Genomic DNA, 24,965 nt, shown 5'->3' on the forward strand with positions numbered 1-24,965 from the left:
TACAATGCAGGGGACTTGGGTTCAAGCCCTGGTCTGGGTAGATCCCACAGGCCGCAGAGCAACTAAGTCTATGTCCCACAGCTGCTGAGCCTATGCTCTAGAGCCCGCGAGCCACCACTACTGAGCCCATGTGCCGCAACTACTGAAGCCCACGTGCCTAGAGCCTGTGCTCCGCAACAAGAGAAGCCACAGCAACGAGAAGCCACGCACCTCAATGAAGAGTAGCCGCCGCTCCCCGCAACTAGAGAAAGCCCTTGAGCAGTAACAAAGACCCAACGCAGGGCTTCCCTGGTGGCGCAGTGGTTGAGAGTCTGCCTGCCGATGCAGGGGACACGGGTTCATGACCCAGTCCGGGAAGATTCCACAAGCCGCGGAGTGGCTGGGCCCGTGAGCCATGACCGCTGAGCCTGCGCGTCCAGAGCCTGTGCTCCGCAATGGGAGAGGCTACAACAGTGAGAGGCCCGCATACCGAAAAAAAAAAAAAAAAAAAAAAGACCCAACGCAGCCATAAATTAATTAATTAATAAAAAACACACTTGCTACATTCCGCTTCCTGATGCACACAGAACTCATGGTGCAATATGAATGTTAGAAATACTTGTGAAATACTGTTCAGATGAATTGCCGAGGATATTTTCCACTTGTTTCATGAAAATTAATGTGTGCAGGTATTTATCAGATTATAAATATGAATCATAATTTTTCAAGAGGCTTTTTGAAAGGCGATTAAAAAAGTTAAGTTATAGTAATAAGCATTATATCTCAACTGTTGTAAAATTCCATTTTGTGAATCCTATATGATACATATGCATGATATATATTTATTTATTGAACTATGGTTGATTTACAATATGACATTCACTGCACGTGCACAGCATAGTGATTCAGAATTTTCATAGATTATAAAACTTATTACAAAATAATCGCTATGATTCCCTGTGCTGTGCAATATATTGTTTAAGATATTGCTTATCTATTTTATACAAAGTGTTGATAGCTTGGCTCTCTCAATCCCATACTCTTATCTTGCCCCTCCCCTCCTCCCTCGCTTCACAGGTAACCTAGTTTGTTTTCTCTGTGTGTCCTGTTTCACTATATACATTCATTTCTTTTCTAGATTCCACATTTAAGTGATATCAAGTAGTATTTGTCTTTCTCTGTCAGACATATTTCACTTAGTATAATATGCTCTAGGTCCACCTATGGTGCTGCAAATGGCAGAATTTCATTCTTCTTTGTGGCTGAGTAATATTTCATTGTAGATACGTATACCACTCTTCTTTAATCCATATTTTTCCTTTTTTTATGACTTAAAATTTTTTTAATTTATTTTGGGCTGCGTTCGGTCTTCATTGCTGCTCACGGGCTATCTCTAGTTGCCGCGACCGGGGGCTACTCTTCGTTGCGGTGCACGGTCTTCTCATTGCAGTGACTTCTCTTGCTGTGGAGCACACGCTCCAGGCGCACGGGCTTCAGTAATTGTGGCACGTGGGTTCAGTAGTTGTGGCTCGGGATCTCTAGAGCGCAGGCTCCGCAGTTGTGGCACACGGGCTTAGTTGCTCTGCGGCATGTGGGATCTTCCCGGACCAGGGATCGAACCCGTGTCCCCTGCATTGGCAGGCGGCTTCTTAACCACTGCACCACCAGGGAAGCCCTAATCCATCATTTTCTTGATGGACATTTGGGTTGCTCCCATATACTGGCTACTGTAAATAATGCTGCTATGAACATTGGGATGCACGTATCTTTTCAAATTAGTGCTTCCATCATTTTCAGATATATACCGAGGAGTGGAATTCCTGGATCAAATGGTAGTTCTATTTTTAGTTTCCTGAGGAAGCTCATTTTGTGAGTTATATATTTCATTACTATTTTTAAAAACACACTTTGCCCAATTTATCTATTTCATTTGCATTTCTTCCGTTTTACTTCACTGAAATGCCTGGAGGATGCATACATCAAGGGGTTGTTTTAAGATTTGTGTGGCATGTACACAGAGAAATGACAGATGCAATGTATGAATTCTATCACCATGAAGACAGAATCTCCTCACATTTCAAGTTTATTGAGAGAACTGGAATAGTACCAGATAATGAACTAGTCTCACAGTGCATAGCAAGCGACTTATTGCTAATGTGCAGGTGCATCACTGGTATTTTATTTTTATGATTATGATTATTATTTTTTTTTTAGCCAGGCTGTATGGTATGTAGGATCTTAGTTCCCAAGCCAGGAATTGAACCCACGTCCCTTGCATTGGAAGCATGGAGTCTTAACCACTGGACTGCCAGGGAAGTCCCTAACACTGGCATTTTGGAAACACGGTCTGTTAATTTTACCTTAAAAATGTCTCTCTCACAGAAACAGACTCATAGAGATAGAAAATAGACTTGTGGTTGCCAAGGGGGGGTCGAGAGGGAGAGGGATGGACTGGGAGTTTGGGGTTACCAGATGCAAACTATTATATGTAGAATGGATAAACAACAAGGTCCTACTGTATAGCCCAGGGAACTATATTCAATATCCTGTGAGAAACCATAATGGGAAAGAATACTTAAAAAAGGACGGTCTATATGTGTATAATTGAGTCACTCTGCTGTACAGCAGAGATTGACACAACTTTGTAAATCAACTATACTTCAATTAAAAAAATAAGGTATCTCGGGGTTTCCCTGGTGGCACAGTGGTTGAGAGTCCGCCTGCCGATGCAGGGGACACGGGTTCGTGCCCTGGTCCAGGAAGATCCCACATGCCGCGGAGCGGCTGGGCCCGTGAGCCATGGCCGCTGAGCCTGCGCGTCCAGAGCCTGTGCTCCGCAACGGTGGAGGCCACAACAGTGAGAGGCCCGCGTACCGCAAAAAAAAAAAAGTATCTCTCCAGTTCCTCCCCTTCTTGCCATTGTTCCTATAATCATGTCTTCCTTCCACTGGTACAATGGAAACTGGAACTCCTCTCTCCAACACCTTGTAGGCCATGGTTAGTAAATCAGAACAGTTTTCTGAATTCAACATGGAGATATTAGCTTGTTTCTTTTGTTGTATAATTTGCATACAATAAAATATACAGTTTTCACGTTCACCATACAGTGGGATTTAGTATGTTTGCAATGCTGTCCAACAACGTTTTCATCATTCGTCATCACCTCTTAAAAAAACCCTGTATGCGTTAATAGTTACTCAGCACTCTACCCTGAGCCACAAGCAAATATTTAGCTACTTTCCATCTCTACAGATATGACTATTCCGGGCATTCTATATAAATTAAGTCACACAATATATGGCCATCTCCCTTCTTGTACTTGGCATAATGCTTTCAAGGGTCATCCATGATTAACCTTTATCAGTGCTTCGTAACTTTTATTTCTGATGAGAAACATTCCAGTTTGTTTAAACATTCATCATTTAATGGAGTTTTGGGTTCTTTCCACATTTTGGCTATTATTTTAAAAATGCTTCAGGCTTCCCTGGTGGCAGAAACCACCTGCCAATGCACGGGACACGAGTTCGAGCCCTGGTCTGGGAAGAGCCCACATGCCCAGAGCAACTAAGCCCCTGTGTCACAACTACTGAGCCTGTGCTCTAGAGCCCATGAGCCACAACTACTGAAGCCCCCAGGCCTAGAGCCCATGCTCCGCAACAAGAAAAGCCACCACAATGAGAAGCCCGCGCACCACAACGAAGAGTAGCCCCCGCTCGCTGCAACTAGAGAAAGCCCACGCGCAGCAACGAAGACCCAACGCAGCCAAAAATAAATAAGTTAAATAATAAAAATAAAAAACGCTTCTATCAACAATCTTTTACAAGGTGTTAATGTGGAAAATGTTTACAAATCCCTTGGGGAGATATGTAAATGTGGATTGCTTGGTGGGTTATTGTGATTTTTAAGAAATGTGGATTTGGTCATTCGGACGAGTAGTGCATTATTTCTACTCTCATCTTATTTGGCAAAACTGGTTGATTTGAATTTTAAGGATCAATAATATTTTATTGCAAACTACAAATAAAAAGGAAAATAGTAATTTAAGAAAGAATTTATATTAGGACCTACAACTTTCCGAAAGTAACAATCTGTACAAAAGGTTGCTACAAAACTAATCACCAAATATGTTCCCAGTCCATCTGTGCTCATCTATAAATTACTTTAATTATTAAGATGAAATGTAGCACACATATGTATATCATATTTAGCTTCTAACTAGTAAAATCAGATCTACATTGGATAATGATATTTTAAAAGGAGAATGAATCACCCAGGAAATAATCATTTGCGGCTAAACTAACATTTTGAAGTCATTAAACTCCAATTTTTCAATAAACAGTATGGTAACAACAACAACAAAAAAGAATTATTTCCTGTCTTCCAGAACAGTGTAACTTTAAGGTAACATTTTCAGGGCTTACCCTCAATTGAATATATTCTGTATTTTCAAGGAAATACTTCTTTATTTACTTATTTAAAAACATTTATTTATGGGCTTCCCTGGTGGCGCAGTGGTTGAGAGTCCGCCTGCCGATGCAGGGGACACGGGTTCGTACCCCGGTCCGGGAGGATCCCACATGCCGCGGAGCGGCTGGGCCCATGGGCCATGGCCGCTGAGCCTGCGCGTCTGGAGCCTGTGCTCCACAACGGGAGAGGCCACAGCAGTGAGAGGGCCGCGTACCGCAAAAGACAAACAAATTTATTTATTTATTTTGGCTGTGCCAGATTCTAGTTGCAGCAAGCGGGATCTTTAGTTGCAGCACGGGGGCTTCTTAGTTGCGGCATGAGAACTCTTAGTTGAGGCATGCGTGTGGGATCTAGTTCCCTTACCAGGGACTGAACCCAGGCCCCTCCATTGGGAGCGCAGAGTCTTACCCACTGGACCACCAGGGAAGTTCCATTTCTTTTTTTGATCGAAGGATAGCTGATTTACAATATTGTATGAGTTTCAGGTGTTCCACAAAGTGCTTCAGTTATATAAATTTTTTTCAGATTAATCTCCATTGTAGGTTATTCCAAGTTAGTGAATGTAATTTTGTATGCCATACGGTAAATCCTTGTTGCTTATCTATTTTATGTATGGTAGCAAGTAAATCCTATTTGAGCCTCTAGTACTTCACGGAAAATATTTAATGTTCCTTCCCCAATATTTAACATCTCAGAGTTATGATATAGCAGTTATATTACTATATAGAGTCTAATATTAAAATATATTTGGAGGTGATATTAGAGTATTTCCCAACTACAAGCCTTTTGTATATTTCTCACATTCAGGTAGGATGGCATGGATAAAAAACATCTCAAAATGGATTCCTTTACTTCTTACCCTGATACTGGAATCAGAATAACTACATCACAATTGGAGAGGGAATTCTCTGGCAGTCCAGAGGTTAGGACTTGGCACTTTCACTGTGAGGGCACTGGTTCAATCCCTGGTCAGGGAACTAAGATCCCACAAGCTGCAGGGTACAGCTGAAAAAAAAAAAAAAAAAAACTGGAGAATGATTTAAGTGTGTTTAGAATCAGACACAGCAGAAAGGAAAGAAATCTGTGAGTTAGAAAACACAAGGGCTCTAAAAACCTTCCTTGACATTCTGAACATCAGAGTAGCCCAGTGTTACATGGAATATTACCCTATCACGATAAAGAAGAAAGTCTTTTGATATAATCTGTCCCTGACACCTTTTCCCTTTACTTTTTTTCTCTATTCAAGAGGGAAATGTGAAATTTGAAATTTCATATTATTAAAATTATGGTGGCCATTTAATGCAACTGGCTAATAATCTTCCATGAAAATGAGACAAAACCTAAAATTGAAGAGGGTTTTGCCTCTCAGCCTTCTTCGTCATCCCGCAGCCAGGTTGCTATGAAGACACTGAAGACTTTAAGTGCTCATGGCGGTAGAAGGGGCAGAGGACCTATCACACCGCCCACGGCACCCTCTGGACTTCCTGTTTGGTGAGAATGATAAACTTACTTCTTTCAGTTACTACCTGAGAAACAGAATTATTATTTTGTCACGGGTGTGGAATGGAGCACGAATGAAAGAATCCTAAACTTAAAATGTTGTGGATGAAAAATACTTCATGAAGACATCTCTTCACTGATGAGTTAGATCTTTCGAGCCCATGTGGGAGAAAATTTCACAACGTGTGAATAAATCATACTGTGAGAATTTATGACAAATGTTCAGAACATTCAGGTGTAATGTTAATGGAGTAAAGAATGTGAGGCCACAAATGCAATATAATTACATGTTTATCTGACCATCTGACTTACTGTCCTATGAGCCGATGCATTACACAAACTTTCTTTGCACTGATAAACGCATTCACTCACCTGTCAGTTGGGAATGCTTCCAGTCACTGGATATCTAGCAGGAAACAAAATCAATACACTGCCTTCAAGGAGCATATATTTTCTACAAGGGAAAGTCAGCAATAATTAAATCAGATATGATAGTGTTAAGTACGATGAAGGTGTACACGTACAATGAGAGAGTGACAGGGTGTCCTAATGTAAACAACGTGTTCAGGAAATGCCCACGTGATATAAGAAGATATCTGAATTAACATCATGAATTAATTGAAAGAGTGTCATGCGAATACACATGGGGACCATGAGACAAAGAAGGTAAGTGGCTTCTAGAAAGGCAAGAAAACAAATTCTGCCCTGGAATATCCAGAAGGAGCACAGTGCTTTGGGTCATTTTACACATCTCGCCTCCAGAACCATGGGAGAATAAATCTGTGGTCCTTCAAGGCCCTCAGTTTGTGGTAATCTGTTACAGTAGAAACAGAAAATTTAATAAATTAATGTATGTAGAGAATCAAAACAATCTATACAGATTTCTAGAAAAAGTACAATTTGCAAGGTGTCAGGGTACAATGTGCAAAAATCCACTGTAATTTTACACACATGCAATTTACAAATGGAAATTGAAATTAAATATATAATACGATGTTTGCTCAAAAAAGTAGAAGTAGAAGGAAAATGTGTAAATCTAACAAAGTAAGGACTTTTATGCTGAAACCTACAAACTTAATGAAACAAAATGACCTTCTATTTAGGTCATCTGAGCGAAACATACCATATTCATTGAATTGTTAACAAAATATACCAGATTGACTGGAAGACACACCATAGAAATTATATTAAAATGCCCCAAATTGACATACAGGTTTAGTGTGTTTTCAATCAAGATTTCTGTAGATTCAAACAAGATTTTTCTAAAAATAATAGGGAAAGGCAAAAGAACTAGAAGAGCTAAAATACCTGAAAAATACTGAAGTGGCTGGAATCACTCCACATGACCTCAAGATTTCTAATATAGTGACAGTTATCAAGACTGGGTGGGATTTGTGCAGTGACAGACAAAATATACTAATGGAACAGAATGTGGAAACCAGAAAGAGCCCTACTTCAGTGCCGTTAACCCTTCAACAGCACAGGTGTGAGCTGTGTGGATTCAATTATATGGGCATTTTTTCCAAAGTACTACAGGATCTGTGGCCGGTTGAATCTGAGGATGTGGAACCACGGATAGAGAGGGACAACATTAAGTTATACGTTAATTTACAACTGGTCATGAGTCTAAAACCCTAACTCCATGCCTTGTTCAAAGGTCAAGTGTACTTCCAACCACTTTCTGACAAAGGTACTCAGCCAATTCAATGAAGGAAGGACTTTCCAACACTGGTGCTAATCAATGAAATATTCAAAGAAGAAAAAAAAAAGAGATCTCCATTTAAACTTTACATCTGTACAAATATTAGCTCAAAGTTAAAGCTTTAAAATAAAGTTTAAAACTTTATTCTGTAAGAGATTTAGGAAAAACGGTATAGAATAAAATCTTCAGAATCCAGAACTTGATGCAGAGTTCTCAGACAGGTCACAAGAGCATGACCCAAAGAGAATATATCTGGGATGAATGTTTCCATGAAAACAAGACAGAATCTTAAAATGAAAAGGCTTTTTGCCCTCCACCTTCACCCTTCTCAGTCATACAGCAGTCATGTTACTATAGGAAGGTGAGGACCAAGTGCTCATGGTTGAAGAAGGAGCAGAGGACCCATCACACCCCACACTACACCCTCTGGACTTCTGTTAGGTGAAAAGGATGACGCTCCCACTTCTTTTTGGTCACTGTTCTCCAGGTGGTCTGTCACTTACAAATATAAACTGTCTTACCTGAGAAATAAGATTATTATTTCACATTCGTGGCATTTGTGAGGTAATCTCCAGAATGAGTTCTTTAATTAATAAATTTCTCCTCTTAAGGGCTGGCCACAATAAATGCATTTATCTGGTTGCTATTCAGAATGAATTTTCTAATGAAGCGTAAGATGTGGATGCCTGATAGAAGCCTTGTCATATCACTGTATTATTAAAGTCTCTCACCAGTATGGATTACCTGATGGTAAGTTAGGCTTGACAGAACACTGAAGGATTTGCCACACTCATTATATTTGAAAAGATTTTCTCCAGTATAAAGTATCTGGCAGATCTTAAGGTATGAATTTGGACTGAAGACGTTGAGATACTCATTACATTTGTAAGGTTTCTCTCCACTACGGATTATCTGATAGAAAGTGAGCCTTGCAGGCACAAAATCTTTGCCATATTCATGACGTTTGTTCAGCTTCTCCCCACTATGAATTCTCCAATGAATTGTAAGGTGTAAATTTTGAATGAAGACCTTCCCACATATGTCACATTTACATGGTTTCTCTCATGTATAAATTATCAGATATTTAGTGAGGGTTGAGATCAGAGTAAAGGCATTTCAACTCCATTAAAGTTGAAAGGTTTCTCTACATTATGTATTCTCTGATGAATTGCAAAAAGTGAATTTCGACTGAAGACCTTCCCACACTCATTACATCTGTAAGATTTCTCTCCAGTATGAACTCTCTGATGCTTTCCAAGGTTTGGCTTTTGAGAAAAGAACCTGCCACACTCATTACATTTGTAAGGTTTCTCTCCAGTATGAATTCTCTGATGACTTTCAAGATTTGAATTTCGATTGAAGACCTTGCCACACACATTACATTTGTAAGACTTCTCTTCATTATGAACTCTCTGATGCTTTGTAAGGTATGCCTTTTGATTAAAGAATTTGCCACACTCGTTACATTTATAGGGTTTCTCTCCCGTATGAATTCTCTGATGACTTACAAGATTTGAATTTTGACTGAAGACCTTGCCACACACGTTACAGTTGTAAGGTTTCTCTCCAGTATGAATTCTCTGATGACTTGCAAGGTTTGAATATTGATTAAAGACCTTGCCACACTCGTTACATTTGTAAGGTTTTTCCCCAGTATGAATTCTCTGATGTCTTCCAAGATGTGAATTTTGACGAAAGACCTTACCACACTCATTACATTTGTAAGGTTTCTCTCCGTTATGAATTCTCCGATGGATTCTAAGGCATGAATTTTGACTAAAGACTTTGCCACACACATCACATTTACATAATTTCACTCCTGTATGGATTACCTCGTGTGTGGAGAGGTGAGAGCCACGATTAAAGGTTTTGCCACACTCATTACATTGGTAAGGTCTCTCTCCGGTATGAATCCTCTGATGACGTTTAAGGGAGGAATTCTGACTACACACTTTGCTACATACATCACATTTATACAGTTTCTCTCCGGTATGGCTCATCTGATGTCTACGGAGGGATGAGCCATGATTAAAGCTTTTGCCACAGTCATTACATTTGTAAGTTTTCTCACGAGTATGAGTTGTCCAATGACTTACAAGGTGTGACTTTAGACGAAAAACATTGCCACATACCCCACATTTATATAACTTCTCTCCCGTGTGGATTATCTGGTGTCTGCGGAGGGATGAGCCATGATTAAAGGCTTTGCCACACTCATTACATTTGTAAATATCGTTCTTAAATACATGCAATTCATCCTGAAAGCTTAATGTAAGCCTATTTTCAATGGGCTTCTTTCCTGAATTCCACCTACTATGTTGATCTCTTCTGTGAGTTACATTTTCCTTACAGGCTACAGACATTCCTTTGTAATTTCTTTCATCATCCTTCCACTGACACCCAAAGTCATCTTCCTGGATTTCCGTGAAGTAAAAATGTTTCATTTCATGGCTTTTCTGTCTTTCCAACATCACTGTTTGGAATACTTCTCCTCTATCACTGTTTGCTCTTGGTTGTAATTTCTTGATCACATGTATATGAGAGATATCTACAAGATACAAAGAACCATAAAGTGTATTATTCATTACAATTCATGAGTAAACGTTTAATGTTGAATATATGATATTAAACCAAAAGTATGTAATTCCCCAGTGGTCCAGTGGTTAGGGCTCTGCACTCCCACTGCAGGGGGCACAGGTTTGATCCCTAGTCCAGGAACTAAGATGCCTCAAGCCACACAGCATGGCCAAAATAAAGTAAAATAAACACAAAGTAACACTTATGTCCAAAAAGGTTATGAAACTTCCCAATCGTGACCTTAAAAATTTTAGGAACACTAAAAGAATAGGACTCTTTTTTGGTTTTTTTTTTTTGGCTTACGGGCCCAGCCGCTCCCTGGCACGTGGGATCTTCCCGGACCGGGGCACGAACCCGTGTCCCCTGCATCGGCAGACGGACTCTCAACCACTGCGCCACCAGGGAAGCCCCAAGAATAGGACTCTTTACTAGAGAAAGAGTGATTACATGTCATTCAAATTAATATTAGAGTAGCCTAGTTCTAACACCCTATAACAGAAACATTCACACTAGACAAACTTATGTTAGCTCTTGAAGAAACAATATTTTTCCACCAAAGCATATACCAATTAACAATAAACATACTGTGGTCTCATAAATGAGGATGCAAAAAATATTATACTGTACATAGATTCTGCATACTATGGTACATAAATCAATGCTAAAGAACATACAATACTGTACATTACCATACTGTAATGGTACATAATCCAAAACAGACTTATCTAATGAATAATTTAAATAACTAGCAGTATAGAATTACAAAATACAGCATATAGAAAATGAAGAATTTGATAACACAATTTAAAAAAAATATTTTTCTAAATATCTGCTATAAAACTATGTACCCATAAAGAATACATATTTTACTACATTAACAAGTGGTACATGTCAGTTGTATTCTATAATAAATGCTGAAAAACCATCATATATAAATTACAATTAAAAATTAATAAATGGGGCTTCCCTGGTGGTGCAGTGGTTAAGAATCCACCTGTCAATGCAGGGGACACGGGTTCGAGCCCTGGTCCGGGAAGATCCCACATGCTGCGGAGCAACTAAGCCCGTGCACCACAACTACTGAGCCCGTGTGCCTAGAGCCCATGCTCTGCAACGAGAAGCCACCGCAATGAGAAGCCCGCACACTGCAACGAAGAGTAGCCCCCGCTCGCCGCAACTACAGAAAAGCCTGCTCACAGCGACAAAGACCCAGTGCAGCCAAAAATAAAATAAATAGATTTTTAAAAACACCAAAAAAATTAATAAATGTACTATTCTAGAGTTACCTAACCTAATAGCCAATAAACAGAGCAATTCCCTACCTTCACAGAGCACTTAAATTCTCCAGTTCATTGCCTCTAAAATATATGTAATAAAGAGTGAGCAATTTGTATATTTATTAACTAGGGTCAGACACAACGTTGTTCAGAACAAACTGGAGATGAAAAGCATACAAGATAGGATACAAAGTGATATGACAATAAACATGACAGAATATTAATATAACTATTTATAAAAAGTAACTTTTCAATCTTTACTATAAAACATACAAAATTCTAAGCCATCTAATGGCACTAATTTGTTTAAAAGGCTTGATGGAAATCAACACAATTTTTAAAATCAGGGAAGTAGACTCACCCGTTTATGTACATGACTGCAATTGATATAGAAAGTACTGAGAGAAACAGGATTTGAACCTGAACTTCCAAACTAAGACAACATATTCTCAAGCATGACTGCCCACCCAGGCAGTACAGATTACAAAATATTAAAACAAATACCAGGAGTTGAAAAAGAAAACTCCAAGAGAGACGCAAAAGAAGGGAGCCATGTAACTGATAATGTTATTCAGCCACCACTCCTGAAAATGGTTTCTGAATCATCACAGCTGCACATAGTGATTTCGGTCATGTCATGAGAAAGTTATTCGACAGAAAAAGAGGGATCATTTTTACAGTCTGAGTAATGTGGAAGGTGGAGGGATGGGTGAAGGAGTGCTGCGGAAATTGAGACAATCAGGGGAACAACATAAATACGTGAGCAAGTAACAGTGGTTCCATCTACGTCAAAGTACCACGTCAGGAAGGGTCAGGTCTGAGAAAGGGCATGAGTGGAGCACAGGGTATATGCATATTGGGAGCACAGCTTGTGATGGTCCATCTGTGTGAATATAACTGTACAAGAGGAGAGCAGCCAAGATAGCGGAGTGGAAGGACCCTAAGCTCACCTCGTCTCAGGAGCACACCCAAATGACAACAACCATGGCTGAAAAAGACTGAAACCTACTAGAAACCTACCAGAACATAAAGAAACCTACCAGACATAAAGAAAAAACCACAACGAGATACGTAGGAGGGGGCGGACCCATGATACCACCAAATCCCATACTTTGTGTGGGTGACAGACAAACTGGAGAATAATTGTATTACCGAGGTCTTCCCACAGGAGTGCAAGTTCTGAGCCCCACGTCAGACCCTCCAGCCCTGGGGTCTGGCATCAGGAAGAGGAGAACTTGGACAAAGTTTTCCTGGGATAAATTCCTACATCATTTCCTGAGGCTCATAGGGGATGGTCATTAGTACATGGAAACAAGATTGTCACAGTGCCCCTAAGAGAGGCTTTTGTGACAGTCCTCAAAGCCAGAAAAAAAACGGGAAAGGCTTCTCAGTCAGGCTCTCGTGATACTTTCTATCTCGTGTCCTACAACACGCAGACCACTCTACTGAGTAGCTTCAAGTGGCGACTTACTGTGGAGCAGGAAAATATTACAGCATATGAGGGAAAGCATTCTCCAACGAAAATTTCCTGTCACCCAGTAAACCCACTCCACAGAGAGTCCATCCGTAGCTGTCTGCTACAGGTGGATTATCACAGCAAAGAAACTGGATAAAATTTCAGACTCTAGGAATATGTATTTCAAAAGCAAGCTTCAAAAGGCAAAATCATGCAAACTTAGAAGAATACGAAATCAGGAGAGTCTGCATTATGGACTTGGTAGAGCAGTACAAGAGCGAAAACAATACAAGATATGGGGGTCAGATATTACAGCCCTCGAGAAGAAACCATGCATTCTATCCAAGATGCCAAACTGAGAGCCTGAAGGATTCACATATTCCCCCCGTGAGGGACTGGAAAATAAAAAGAGGATGTCTCTGTCCGCTGTCTTTATAGTTTTGCTCTGTAAAAATTACACAAGATCCAATCTACCTCCCTGTTTCACACACCCCTGAAGTGTGCGGCAAAATCAGAACAGGAGAAATGGCCGTGAAATCTAAACAAGCAGACGGGGCTTGAGACAGCTCCATGCCGGTTCTGAGGCGCCAGATGGAATGAAAGAGCAGCCAGTGTTTTCCCATCTTCTGAATAGGTCATATAAGAACACAAATGGGGACAAAACTGAGAAAGGCCCAGAGACTGGAGTCTGGAGGCATCAACTCTTATGATATGGACTGAGAACTGAGCACCCAATGAAGTCAAGTACAGAAAGAGAAATGAAGGGGGCAAAAGATGCCTTTAAAACAACCCTCTTCAAGCTCCTCAAAGTCAAGTAAAATCTAGTTCACAGGGGCCAGATGGCAGAGCATATATCATGATAAAGACTTTACCCTTTGGGCTTCCCTGGTGGCGCAGTGGCTAAGAATCTGCCTGCCAATGCAGGGGACATGGGTTCGAGCCCTGGTCCGGGAAGATCCCACCTGCCGCGGAGCGACTAAGCCTGTGCACCACAACTACTGAGCCTGTGCTCTAGAGCCTGTGAGCCACAACTACTGAGCCCACGTGCCACAACTACTGAAGCCTGCGAGCCTAGAGCCCGTGCTCCGCAACAAGAGAGGCCACCGCCATGAGAAGCCTGCGCACCACAACGAAGAGCAGCCCCCGCTCGCCGCAACTAGAGAAAGCTCACGCGAAGCAATGAAGACCCAACGCAGCCAAAAATAAATCAATAAAAATAAATAAATTAAAAAAAAAAAAAAAGACTTTGCCTTTGTCTCTGATGGGCTGCAGCCCCACCAGAGGGTGAAAGAATACATTTTACACGTTGAATGACAGAATGATAACCCAGGAATAAGAAAAATGTCCTCTCAGAGTTCACAATAAATAAACTTCTATTTTCGGAAAGAACTCTCCCACTTGGGTAGAGTTACCCAAAGACTACTAATGCTGCCGCTTCTTCTCTGCCCTTCTGAGACCTAACCTGTGTTTACACTTTTGATAAATTCCCACCCCCTTGGTTTTTTACTATTTTCACATCACTCTTCAGAGGCTAGGGCTCTTCCTCTTGTTCCAAAATGCAAATAATATTCAGATCATAAATAGAAATTTCTGCTTCTCAAAAGAAATAAATAAGATCTGTGACTCTTCCAGAATCCCAGCTCTTTGTTCAGCTGAGGAGTGAGGACATGACGGGTGGGTCTGGAAAAATATTTCACCGATTGCTCCACCACTTGCCTCCTTCTGAATGCAGAGGGAACAGTGTAATATGCAGATAATTAGCTCTCTTCCAAGAAGTAGTGAATCGAAAGCACGGGGGTAGAAAAAAGAGAATTCGTTATTTGAAAAGTTTGCCCTGAGCTTTATAAATACTTAAGCTCTGGAACAATGCCTGACGTATCATGAAATGGATAGATCATTTGCAGAAAAGTGAAGCTTAAACTCATGATATCACATCATGAAGCTTTTCATATCTGAGTCAACAGGGATTTCAGATCAGTCAAGCAAAACAAGGGCTCCCAAGGGGCACAGAGGGAAAATGCAAAGATACCCAAAAGGCATATCCCAACTTCTGAAGGGAAGTTATCCTCACCCAGGGAGATCAGGTTGCTGTAGGTCTCCAACATCACATCCACATAAAAGGCCTTCTGATCAGGGTCCAGGCATTCCCACTCCTCCCGAGAGAATTCTATGGCCACATCCTTGAATGTCAACGGTGCCTGAAATGAAAACATATCTCATCAAGGGGCCATGAAGAGAGTTCTTATTATCACACAAAATGAGAAGAGGAGAGAGTGGTAAGGATCAATTCAGTGGAAGTATGTAGTCTGACAGATCCATGTAAAGGTATTTAGGGAAATTATGGGTCTCTAATTTTAATTTCTTATGCCTTTTCATAGCAATTACGATATCCTCCAATCAATGTAGATTTTTCATTTTTCCAGACAACACACGAAAAAGTTAGAAATAAAACTCAATAACAGGTTGTCTATGCAGAAGTGTTACATATTATGTTTTACACACCGCATGATATTCAAAATCTAAATGAGCTACAGTATCAGTGGTGCCTTCAGAGATGACAAAGTCCACAGTGGCTTTACAGAAAGGTCAAAATCTGCAATTATGATAATGATAACAAGAGCAATGACTAGAAGTGTTGGAACAATTCCTATATGCTAATATCATTCTAAATAAATTCTTTACATGTATGAAATTGTTATAAACATAAAAGCTCATTAGAGATGACCTGTTCCAATCTTACAAAGGATAGTACTGTGGCAGCTCACACACAGATGCATATAAAATGTTAGTAATCGTATTGTTATTTAAACCATTAACACAATACTGTAGAAAAAATTCGAGGCCAAGGAATACATTTAAGATATAATTTCAAATGCAAAAAGATAGGTTTGAAATAATGATGTCTTTATCAAAACCATGGACTTGCACTTCCATGCACTCGTGCACACACATGTAAACACACAATTAATTGAAAAGGCAGGAGTTCCCTGGTGGTCCAGTGGTTAGGTCTCGGCAATTTCACTGCTGTGGCCCTGGGTTCAATCCCTAGTTGGGGAACTAAGATCCCTCAAGCTGCTTGGCTTGGACAAAAAAAAAAAAAGAAAAGAAAAGATAGGAGTTGTCTACTGACATATTTTTGGATAACATTTTCTGTTATCATTTTCATCCACATTTATTTCAGCATTTTCGAAGAACAAGAAAGTATTACCTGCACTTAATTTACTTCATCAACATTATTCTATAGTAGTCTAGTAAAAGAAAAATGGTACAAACATAAAGAGAAAAATACAAAACTTTTAACCCCTATCTCTATACAACACCTAAATTGAAGAATATAAGTACAATTTTATCCACTAAAATTAAAATAGGTAGGTATTAACAAATGCAGAACAGAGTTTGTGTATTCCACTTATAAAACACTAACTCAAAATTAGAAGTTATTACATTAATTTAACATATTAAGAAAAAGACTTATCACAATAATAAAGTTAAAAACTTCCTGGAGAATTAAAAATCATGACAAAAAGGAATATAGAAAAAAATATATTGTTATGAAGCAAGAACATTTCACCAAACATTAAAATCAGAAGGAAACCCTCAATGCTCTCCCTCTGAAGTGGAGTGAAGGGGGCTGGCCAGGGCTCCTGCCTTTCACCACTGTACAGTGTGCCTGAGCAGCGACCACCAGAGGAAGTAACAGGAGGAAAACAGGGAACAAGAGCGAGAGACACACAGAGAGTGCGTCAGAGCTGCAACTGTGAACATTCACAAATCTAAGGACATGGGAAGGTAAAAAGTGAAAGGATGGAAAAAAATATTCCATCCTAATGAGAGCAGGGGCGACTACATAATGTCAGACAAAATAAACTAAAGACAAAATCTGATACAAGAGACGAAGGACAATATATACTACTAAAAGAATCAATTCCCTAAGAAGATATAATTTTAAGTACTTATATATCTAACATTAGAGCTCCCTCCAAAAATGAAGGAAACACTAACAGAAACAAAGAGAGAAATAGCAGCACAATAATCCTATGAGACTTTAACATCCCAGTTTTTTCGATGGGTGGAACCAAAGAAAACATCAATAAGGGAACAGAGGACTTGAACAACACTATAGACCGACTGGACCTAAAAGACATGTACATATCACTCTACCCAACAACAGCAGAAAACACACGCTTCTCAAGAACAAATAAAACATTTTCCATGAGAGACCACATGTTAGGACATAAAAGAAATCTTAACAATTTTAAGAAGACTGAGAGCATAATGAATTTTCTCAAACCACAAAGCAATAAAATTAGAAATAAACAGCAGAATGAAAACAGAAAAATCCCCAAAATGTGGAAATAAAACAACGTACTCATAAATAACCAATGGGTCAAAGAAGAAATCACAAAGGAATTTTTAATATATCTCGATGAAAATGAAAACATACAAAAATTTATAAAATGTAGTGAAAGCCGTACTAACAGGGAAGTCAAATCAGAAATCTATTTTTACTACTCAAGGAAGTAGAGAAGAATAAAATCAAATTTAGCAAAATGAGGAGCTTCCCTGGTGGCGCAGTGGTTAAGAATCCACCTGACAATGCAGGGGACAAGGGTTCGAGCCCTGGTCCGGGAAGATCCCACATGCTGCAGAGCAACTAAGCCCGTGCACCACAACTACTGAACCTGTGCTCTACAGCCCGCGAGCCACAACTTCTGAGCCCATGTGCCACAACTACTGAAGCCCATGCGCCTAGAGCCCATGCTCCCTAACAAGAGAAGCTTCTCACCTCAGTGAGAAGCCCGTACACTGCAATGAAGAGTAGCCCCAGCTCACCGCAACTACAGAAAGCTCATACGCAGCAACAAAGACCCAACGCAGCCAAAAATAAATATATAAAATAAATTAAAAAAACAAACTATAAGGGGTTCTATGAACAATAATGCTTACAAATTGCATAATCTAGAAGATACAGGTAAATTCATTGAAACATACAACCTATTAAGTTCTAATCTTTAAGTAATAAAAAAGTTGAAAAGAATTATAACTAGAGAGGTTCAAGCAGCAATCTGAAATCTTGAACAAGGAAAAAGCCAAGACCATATCAGTTTGCTGCATAATTCTACCAAACATTTACAGAAGAATTACCTCTGATCCTGATAAAAAGCTTCCAAGCTTCCGAAGAGCTGTAGAGGGAACACTGACAAACTCATTCTGTGGAGCCTGCATGATTCTATACCAAGCCCAGAGAAAGACACACGAAACACAGAAAACTACAAACCAGTATCCTTCATGAATACTGAAAAATCCTCAACAAAATAGTACCAAACCAAATTCAACAACACATTAAAATGATTTTACATCATGACCAAGTGGATTTTATTACTATAAGCAAGGATGACTCAACATACAAAAATCAATTAATGTCATATACCACATTAACAGAATAAAGGAAAAAACATATGATCGTCTCAATTGATGCAGAAAAATGCATTTCACAAAATTCATCTATGTTTCAAGATATAAAAACTCTGGGAATTCCCTGGCGGTCCAGTGGGTAGGACTCGGCACTTTCACTGCCGTGGCCCAGGTTCAGTCGCTGGTCAGGAAACTAAGATCCCACCACAAGGCCAAAAAGAAAAAAAGAGAGATATAAACACTCAGCCAGAAAGCTTTCCTTCTCAGATCAGGAAGAAGGCAAGGATACACACTCTCTGCACTATTGTCCAGCAAAGTACAGAAAGCCCTCACCAGAGAAATTAGACAAGAAAAAGAAAGTTACCCGAATTGAAAAAAGTAAAATTATCTTTCTTCATAGATGATAACTTTTATATGTAAAAACAGTAAAGATTAAAAAAAAAACAGTAAAGATTCCACGAGGAAACTGCTACATCAAAAAACAACTCTAGAAAAGTTGCAGGATACCAAAAGTCAATGCCCAAAAACCATGTGCATTTCTATACACAGTGAACAGTGTCAATAGAAAATTAGAAAACAATCGTATTTCTAGAGCATCAAAGGGATAGAATACTTAGTAAGAAATTCACCAGGGAGGCAAAAGACTTGTACACTGAAAACTATTAAATGTTGCTAAAAGACACACAAGGAGATACAAATAAATAAACATCCTATACACATGGACTGAAAGACTAAATATTCTTAAAATGACCCTATTACCCAAAGTGTTGTATAGATTCAATGTAATCCCTATCAAAAGTCCCATGGCAATTTTTGCAGAAATAGAAGTAACTATGCTAAAATTCATAGGGAATCTCCCAAATCTCCAAAATACTCTTGACAAAGAAGAAAAATAGAGGGCACCCTTTATAGACTTCAAAACATATCACGAGGGCTTCCCAGGTGGCACAGTGGTTAAGAATCCGCCTGCCAATGCAGGGGACACCGGTTCAAGCCCTGGTCCGGGAAGATTCCCACATGCCGCGGAGCAACTAAGCCCGTGTGCCACAACTACTGAAGCACATGCACCTAGAGCCTGTGCTCTGCCACAGGAGAGGCCACCACAGTGAGAAGCCCGCGCACCGCAAAGAAGAGCGGCCCCCGCTCGCCGCAACTAGAGAAAGCCCGCGCTTAGCAACGAAGACCCAACGCAGCCAAAAATAAATAAATAAAATGAATAAATTTATGAAAAAAAAAAACATATCACGAAATAATCAAGATGGTGTGGTACTGGCATAAACACAGATACGTAAAGTAATGCAACAGAACAGAACACTCAAAATTAATTTTGCATATACATAGAACACATTTTCAAGGGTGCCAAGACCACACAACAGAAAAAGGACAGTCTCAGTAACAAACGGTGCTGGGAAACCCGGTATCTACCAGCAAAAGTATAAAGCTGGAAACTTACCTGCATCAGAATGAGAAACTTCTGTGTGTCAGAGGAGGCAACCAACAGCGAAAAGTAACCTCCAAGGACGATGAAAATGGGCTAAGACTCTCCATGTGTCAGAGATTTAGGTTGATTTCAAAGTTTAAAATCAATAGTAGAATGAAACACCCTCTACCACTGATGTATCTCTGAACTTTCCATTCCATTCCCCATCGTTACGATTTTTAAATCAGCGACACATCCATTTCGTTTCTAATGCAGCATGAAAAGTCACAACGTATTTGCTGTAGTCTGTTTGCTAAAATTTACCGGGCATAAGTGCATATTATTACCTGACTTGCATGTACAGCTTCTTTATCCTGGTTTACAGAGAACAGACAGTGCACTGAGATGGGGCCCCTCAAAAATCCCTGCTGCCCAGTAGCACTGACACCGCGACACTTCACATGGGTGTGAAGCCCTACCCAGGACTAGGCCCAGTGGAGCCTCTTCACAAGTCCCAGGTCACTGGGTCATGGGGAGATGGGATCTAAGTGGAGATGACAGGCCTTGAGGGAAGGCCCTGGATGACTGTGAATGTACAGGTGGCAGACAAGATTAGCGAGTCCAAAGAAGGGCATCTCAGGAAGGACAGACTGAAGAATCAACAGAGAAAATGACTTTACCTGAGAAAGAGCCATTTCTGACTCCTTTTCTTTCCTCTTCCGGGCTTCTTCCTCAGGCAATAGGAGTCTTTAGAGGTCGATCTTGAAAGTTGGAAAGATGCTGTTTAATGCTTAGAATCGACACACCCCCTTCCTGACTCACAACCACACACACAGGGAAGACCTCAGCATGAGGAACAGACAGTCCTCTGCTGCCCACTGTCACAGGAGGGATTCAGGACAGTAAACTCCCACACAGAGAACAACAAGTAAGTTCCTACACTTATTTTTTTTCAGTGCATGATAGATGTTTGAAGATCAAATAGTGTAGGTTATCCTTTTTTTATTGAATATATTTTTCAGATTATTTTCCATTATAGGTTATTATAAAATATTGAATATAGTTCCCTGTGCTATACAATAGGTCACTGTTGCTTTAATTATTCTATATATAGTAGTGTGTATCTCTTTATCCCAAACTCGCAATTTATCTCTCCCCCTCCTTCCACCTTTGGGAACCATAAGTTTGTTTTCAATGTCTGTTGAGTCTAGTTCTGCTTTGTGAATACGTTCATTTGTACCATTTTTTTTAAGCTTTCCCCATATAAGTGATATCATGTGTCTATTTGTCTGATTTAATTCACTTAGTATGATAATCTCTAGGACTCTACCTGCACTACTATGTGTTTCCGTTTCATTCTGTTTGTCTGTCTCCCTACTTCTTTCTACGTCTCTGCCTCTTTGCTCCCCTCTACTCTCCTGCTGTTTCTGCCCTCCTCTCTATTTATTTTCTCACTCCTGTCTTGCCCCACTCTGCAACCTGTTCCCCCTATTGATGATCTTTCTCCCTAACCTTTCAGATGACCTACATTTTTATGTACTTGTGCCTTTCTTCCCCCCATTTCTGTTCCCTCTCTGCCCTCTGTTTACACCCCTTCTCTCCCTGTTACACTCTCTTCCTCCCCACTCTCTGGCACCCCAGGTGGCTATGCTTCCTTCCTGCTCTCTCTGCTCTAGTAGTCCATATTTTTCCTCTCCTTCTCTCCCAGCACCATGATGCTCTGAAGGCCATGGTTCCACCTTTTATCCTCTCCTGGACCCTCTGTCTGAAACGCCTCACCATTGTCACCACCCTCCCACCACTGATCCAGAGCCCCTCACCCCTTGCTGCTCTCCAATCCCTGGAGATCCGGCTTTTTTATTTACTTCTTTATTTTATTCACCTGCTACCTTCCAGGCTTAATCACTTTCACTTTACTGTCTATTTCCAAGTCCCTCTATGTTCCCATTGGTTCTCCCTCATTCTTTATCCTCCTCAGTTTTTCTGTTTCTCTCAGTCGCTCTCTGTCTCTGCTTCTCCTGATCCCCCTCGCCCCTGTATTTACGAGGATGGCGACTGAATAAGACGCCCGCATACTGTCAGACAGTTTGGAACTCGGGACCGAAGAACACTATGTGTCACAAGGCTGGCCCAGGTCACCTCCCCCTACACGGGGTCTGAGGAAGGGCTGACCAGGAAGGGGAGGCCTGCGGAGCAGAAAGACCGGTCTGAGTAAGAGGCGAGGACAGAGGGTCTAAGAGGGAAGGGGTCTCAGGAGAGGGGAGGACTCTCCAGAACCCCAGGACCGGGGAGAGGACGCGGCCTCTCCAGCAGCACTGCGGCCGGAGCTGCCCTACAGAGGCGGAGAGCGAGGCTGGGGAGCTCGAATCCACCTCACGGAAGAGGACTTTACAAGCAGGGCGGAGGTACTGAAGGGTTTTAAGCAGGAAAATGTAGCGAAAGGCGGTGTCTACGTGGACCGAAAGCAGAAAAGGCAAGGGCTTCGGTACTGGACGCAGAGAAATTTAAAACCCAAAGGGAAACGGTCCACGATCTGTAACAGTGATGGGAGGAGGGGCGGGAGTGGGAACTTAAACACCGCAGTGACTCCAGCACCCTAAGGATGGAGTAAAGGGACCGCGAAGCACAGATTTAAACTAGAAAAGAGAAACTTACGTTCTGCAGTGTGACCTTCGTTGTAAGCATTCCGTTTCCGGGTCCGTAGAGAAGTGCGCATGCGCGTGGTGAAGAGGTGGGGCGGGGCCTGGGTGGAGCGCTAAGGACCGGGTTGGGGGGGGGTGAGGGGAACCCAGGTGCAAGCAGGGACCAAGGGAGGGTGGGAAGGGGGCGGGCCCGGAAGGTGCTTGTAAGGTGCTTGTACTTGACGGGCTTAAGTTGCAGTCTGTAACAATTTTAAGCTAAAGGTTACATTTGTGGGGACCAGTTATGTCGAAAACGAAGATGTTTCCTCTAAACAAGTAGAATATGGTTTAAATAAAAGCTATTTTCCCTAGTAGGTTGCTCTCGTGTCCTGCTAATGAGCCCAAAGGTATTCATATTTCTGGAAATGTGGGTCTTCCAGAGTAGTTGACATGAGTCAGTGGTTGGATCCAGGAAGATTTTGTGCAATTAGAATTAATTTAAGAACTGAACTTGTGGGCTTCCCTGGTGGCACAGTGGTTGAGAGTCCGCCTGCCTATGCAGGGGACATGGGTTCGTGCCCCGGTCTGGGAGGATCCCACATGCCGCGGAGCGGCTAGGCCCGTGAGCCATGGCTGCTGGGCCTGCGCGTCCGGAACCTGTGTTCCGCGGTGGGAGAGGCCATAACGGTGAGAGGCCCGCATACCGCAAAAAACAAAAAACAAAAAACTGAACTTGTCTCTGTATTACACACTAGAATGAGAAATATTCTAGTGTTGAATGGGCTATTTCATACTGACACCCTGCAGAACAGCTTCTCCGTTTCTACTCCCCTTTCACTCCAGAGGCCAAATTCAACAATTTGCTTAGTTCCAGAGACTCAGGGACAAGTCGTAGGGTCTGAGACTGGAGGACTAAGGCAAGTGATAATTTAGGTCAGTAACCGTTGCTTTAAAAAGAGCAAAACGTTTTCAAAAATTGTTGTAAATTGGGACTTCCCTGGTGGTCCAGTGGTTAAGATTCTGTACTCCCACTGCAGGGGGCACCGGTTGCATCCCTGGTCAGGGAACTAAGATTCCGCATGCCTCACAGCGCGGCCTGAATAAAAAAATAAATATGTTTAAAAATTGTTATAAATTGTATTGTTCTTTCTTTTTGCTAACGGGTTTTAATTATTTGCTGTTTTAGCCTAAGTTACGCGGGCCTCCCACTGCCGCGACCTCTCCCGTGGCGGAGCACTGGCCCCGAACGCGCAGGCCCATTGGCCATGGCTCACGGGCCCAGACGCTCTGCGGCATGTGGGATCCTCCCGGACCAGGGCACGAACCTGCGTCCCCTGCATCGGCAGGCGGACTCTCAACCGCTGTGCCAACAGGGAAGCCCTCGCCTAAGTATTTTTATTTATTTACTTTTGGGCCGCAGCACGGGGCATGTGGGATCTTAGCTCCGCACCACCTACAGTGAGAGTGCAGGGTCTTAACCACTGGACCGCCAGGAAGTCCCATTTACCGTTTTGTATGTGTGTTTGTCACTGTGTGTTTTGGGGTGTCTATGGCCTTATTATGATTTTAGGCAGCCTCTCTGCTAATGGATGGGGCTGTGTTCCTGTCTTGCTAGTTGTTTGGCATAGGGTGTCCAGCACTGTAGGTTGCTGGTTGTTGAGTGGAGCTGGGTCTTGGCATTGAGATGGAGATCTCTGGGAGATTTTCACTGTTTGATATTACATGGAGCTGGGAGGTCTCTTGTGGACCAGTGTCCTGAAGTTGGCTCTCCCACCTCAGAGGCATAGCACTGACTTCTGGCTGGGGCACCAAAAGCCTTCCATCCACACTTTTGGGGGGTCTGAGGTCTTCTGCCGGCGTTCAGTAGGTGTTCTATAGGAGCAGTTCCACCTGTAGATGTATTTCTGATGTATCTGTGGGGAGGAAGGTGATCTCTGTGTCTTACTCTTCCGCCATCTTGAAGCTGCTCTCTCTGTGTGTTTTAATATTTACTTTTTATTTGGCTGCGCGGGGTCTTCGTTGAGGCATGCGGGATCTAGATCCCTGACCAGTGATGGAACCCGGGCCCCCTGCATTGGGATTGCTGAGTGTTAACCACTGGACCACCAGGGAAGTCCCCTATTTGTCGTTTTGAAACCAACTGTTTACACAGCGACATATAAGAATTGTATAAACAACTCTTTATACAATTACATACATCAGTATATAAGTTTAAGGTGTACAGCAATAGTCTGACTTCCCTATATTGTGAAATGATTACCACAATATGTTTAATTAGCATTAGCATCCATCATTTCACATAGATAAAATAAAAAGAGAAAGGAAAATAAAAGAAAAAAATTTTTCTTTTGATGAGAATTGCCTTTTTTTGATTCTTCTACACATATAATCATATATTTCTCATTTGTTATTGTCTTTGGCTTTCAGCCATAAGAATTGCCTTATTTTGTAAAATACTTATCGTATTCCATGTTTGTGCTGAATTACCTTAAAATATCTTTGAGAAAAACTTGTTTACATCCTAATATACTTAAGTCAACAATAACTAAAT

At 41.2% G+C, this 24,965-nt stretch overlaps 1 protein-coding gene across 1 annotated transcript in view; it reads right to left on the reverse strand.

Moving 5' to 3' along the window:
• The window catches only part of LOC115847704 (zinc finger protein 665-like), a 40,756-nt gene extending 18,263 nt beyond the window's left edge, over positions 1 to 22,493 (reverse strand). The window contains exons 1-6 of the mRNA XM_030847815.3: positions 22,449 to 22,493; positions 20,474 to 20,554; positions 15,030 to 15,156; positions 8,170 to 10,196; positions 6,319 to 6,760; positions 5,306 to 5,451 (exon numbers count right to left, since the gene is read on the reverse strand). Coding sequence (XP_030703675.3) covers positions 8,749 to 10,196; positions 15,030 to 15,156; positions 20,474 to 20,488 — 1,590 coding nt within the window. The 5' untranslated portion in view covers positions 20,489 to 20,554; positions 22,449 to 22,493 and the 3' untranslated portion in view covers positions 5,306 to 5,451; positions 6,319 to 6,760; positions 8,170 to 8,748. The remainder of the gene's footprint in view (positions 1 to 5,305; positions 5,452 to 6,318; positions 6,761 to 8,169; positions 10,197 to 15,029; positions 15,157 to 20,473; positions 20,555 to 22,448) is intronic.
• Between the last annotated feature and the right edge of the window lie 2,472 nt (positions 22,494 to 24,965).

The sequence above is a fragment of the Globicephala melas genome, chromosome 19 (assembly GCF_963455315.2).
Source record: "Globicephala melas chromosome 19, mGloMel1.2, whole genome shotgun sequence".
NCBI lineage: Eukaryota > Metazoa > Chordata > Mammalia > Artiodactyla > Delphinidae > Globicephala > Globicephala melas.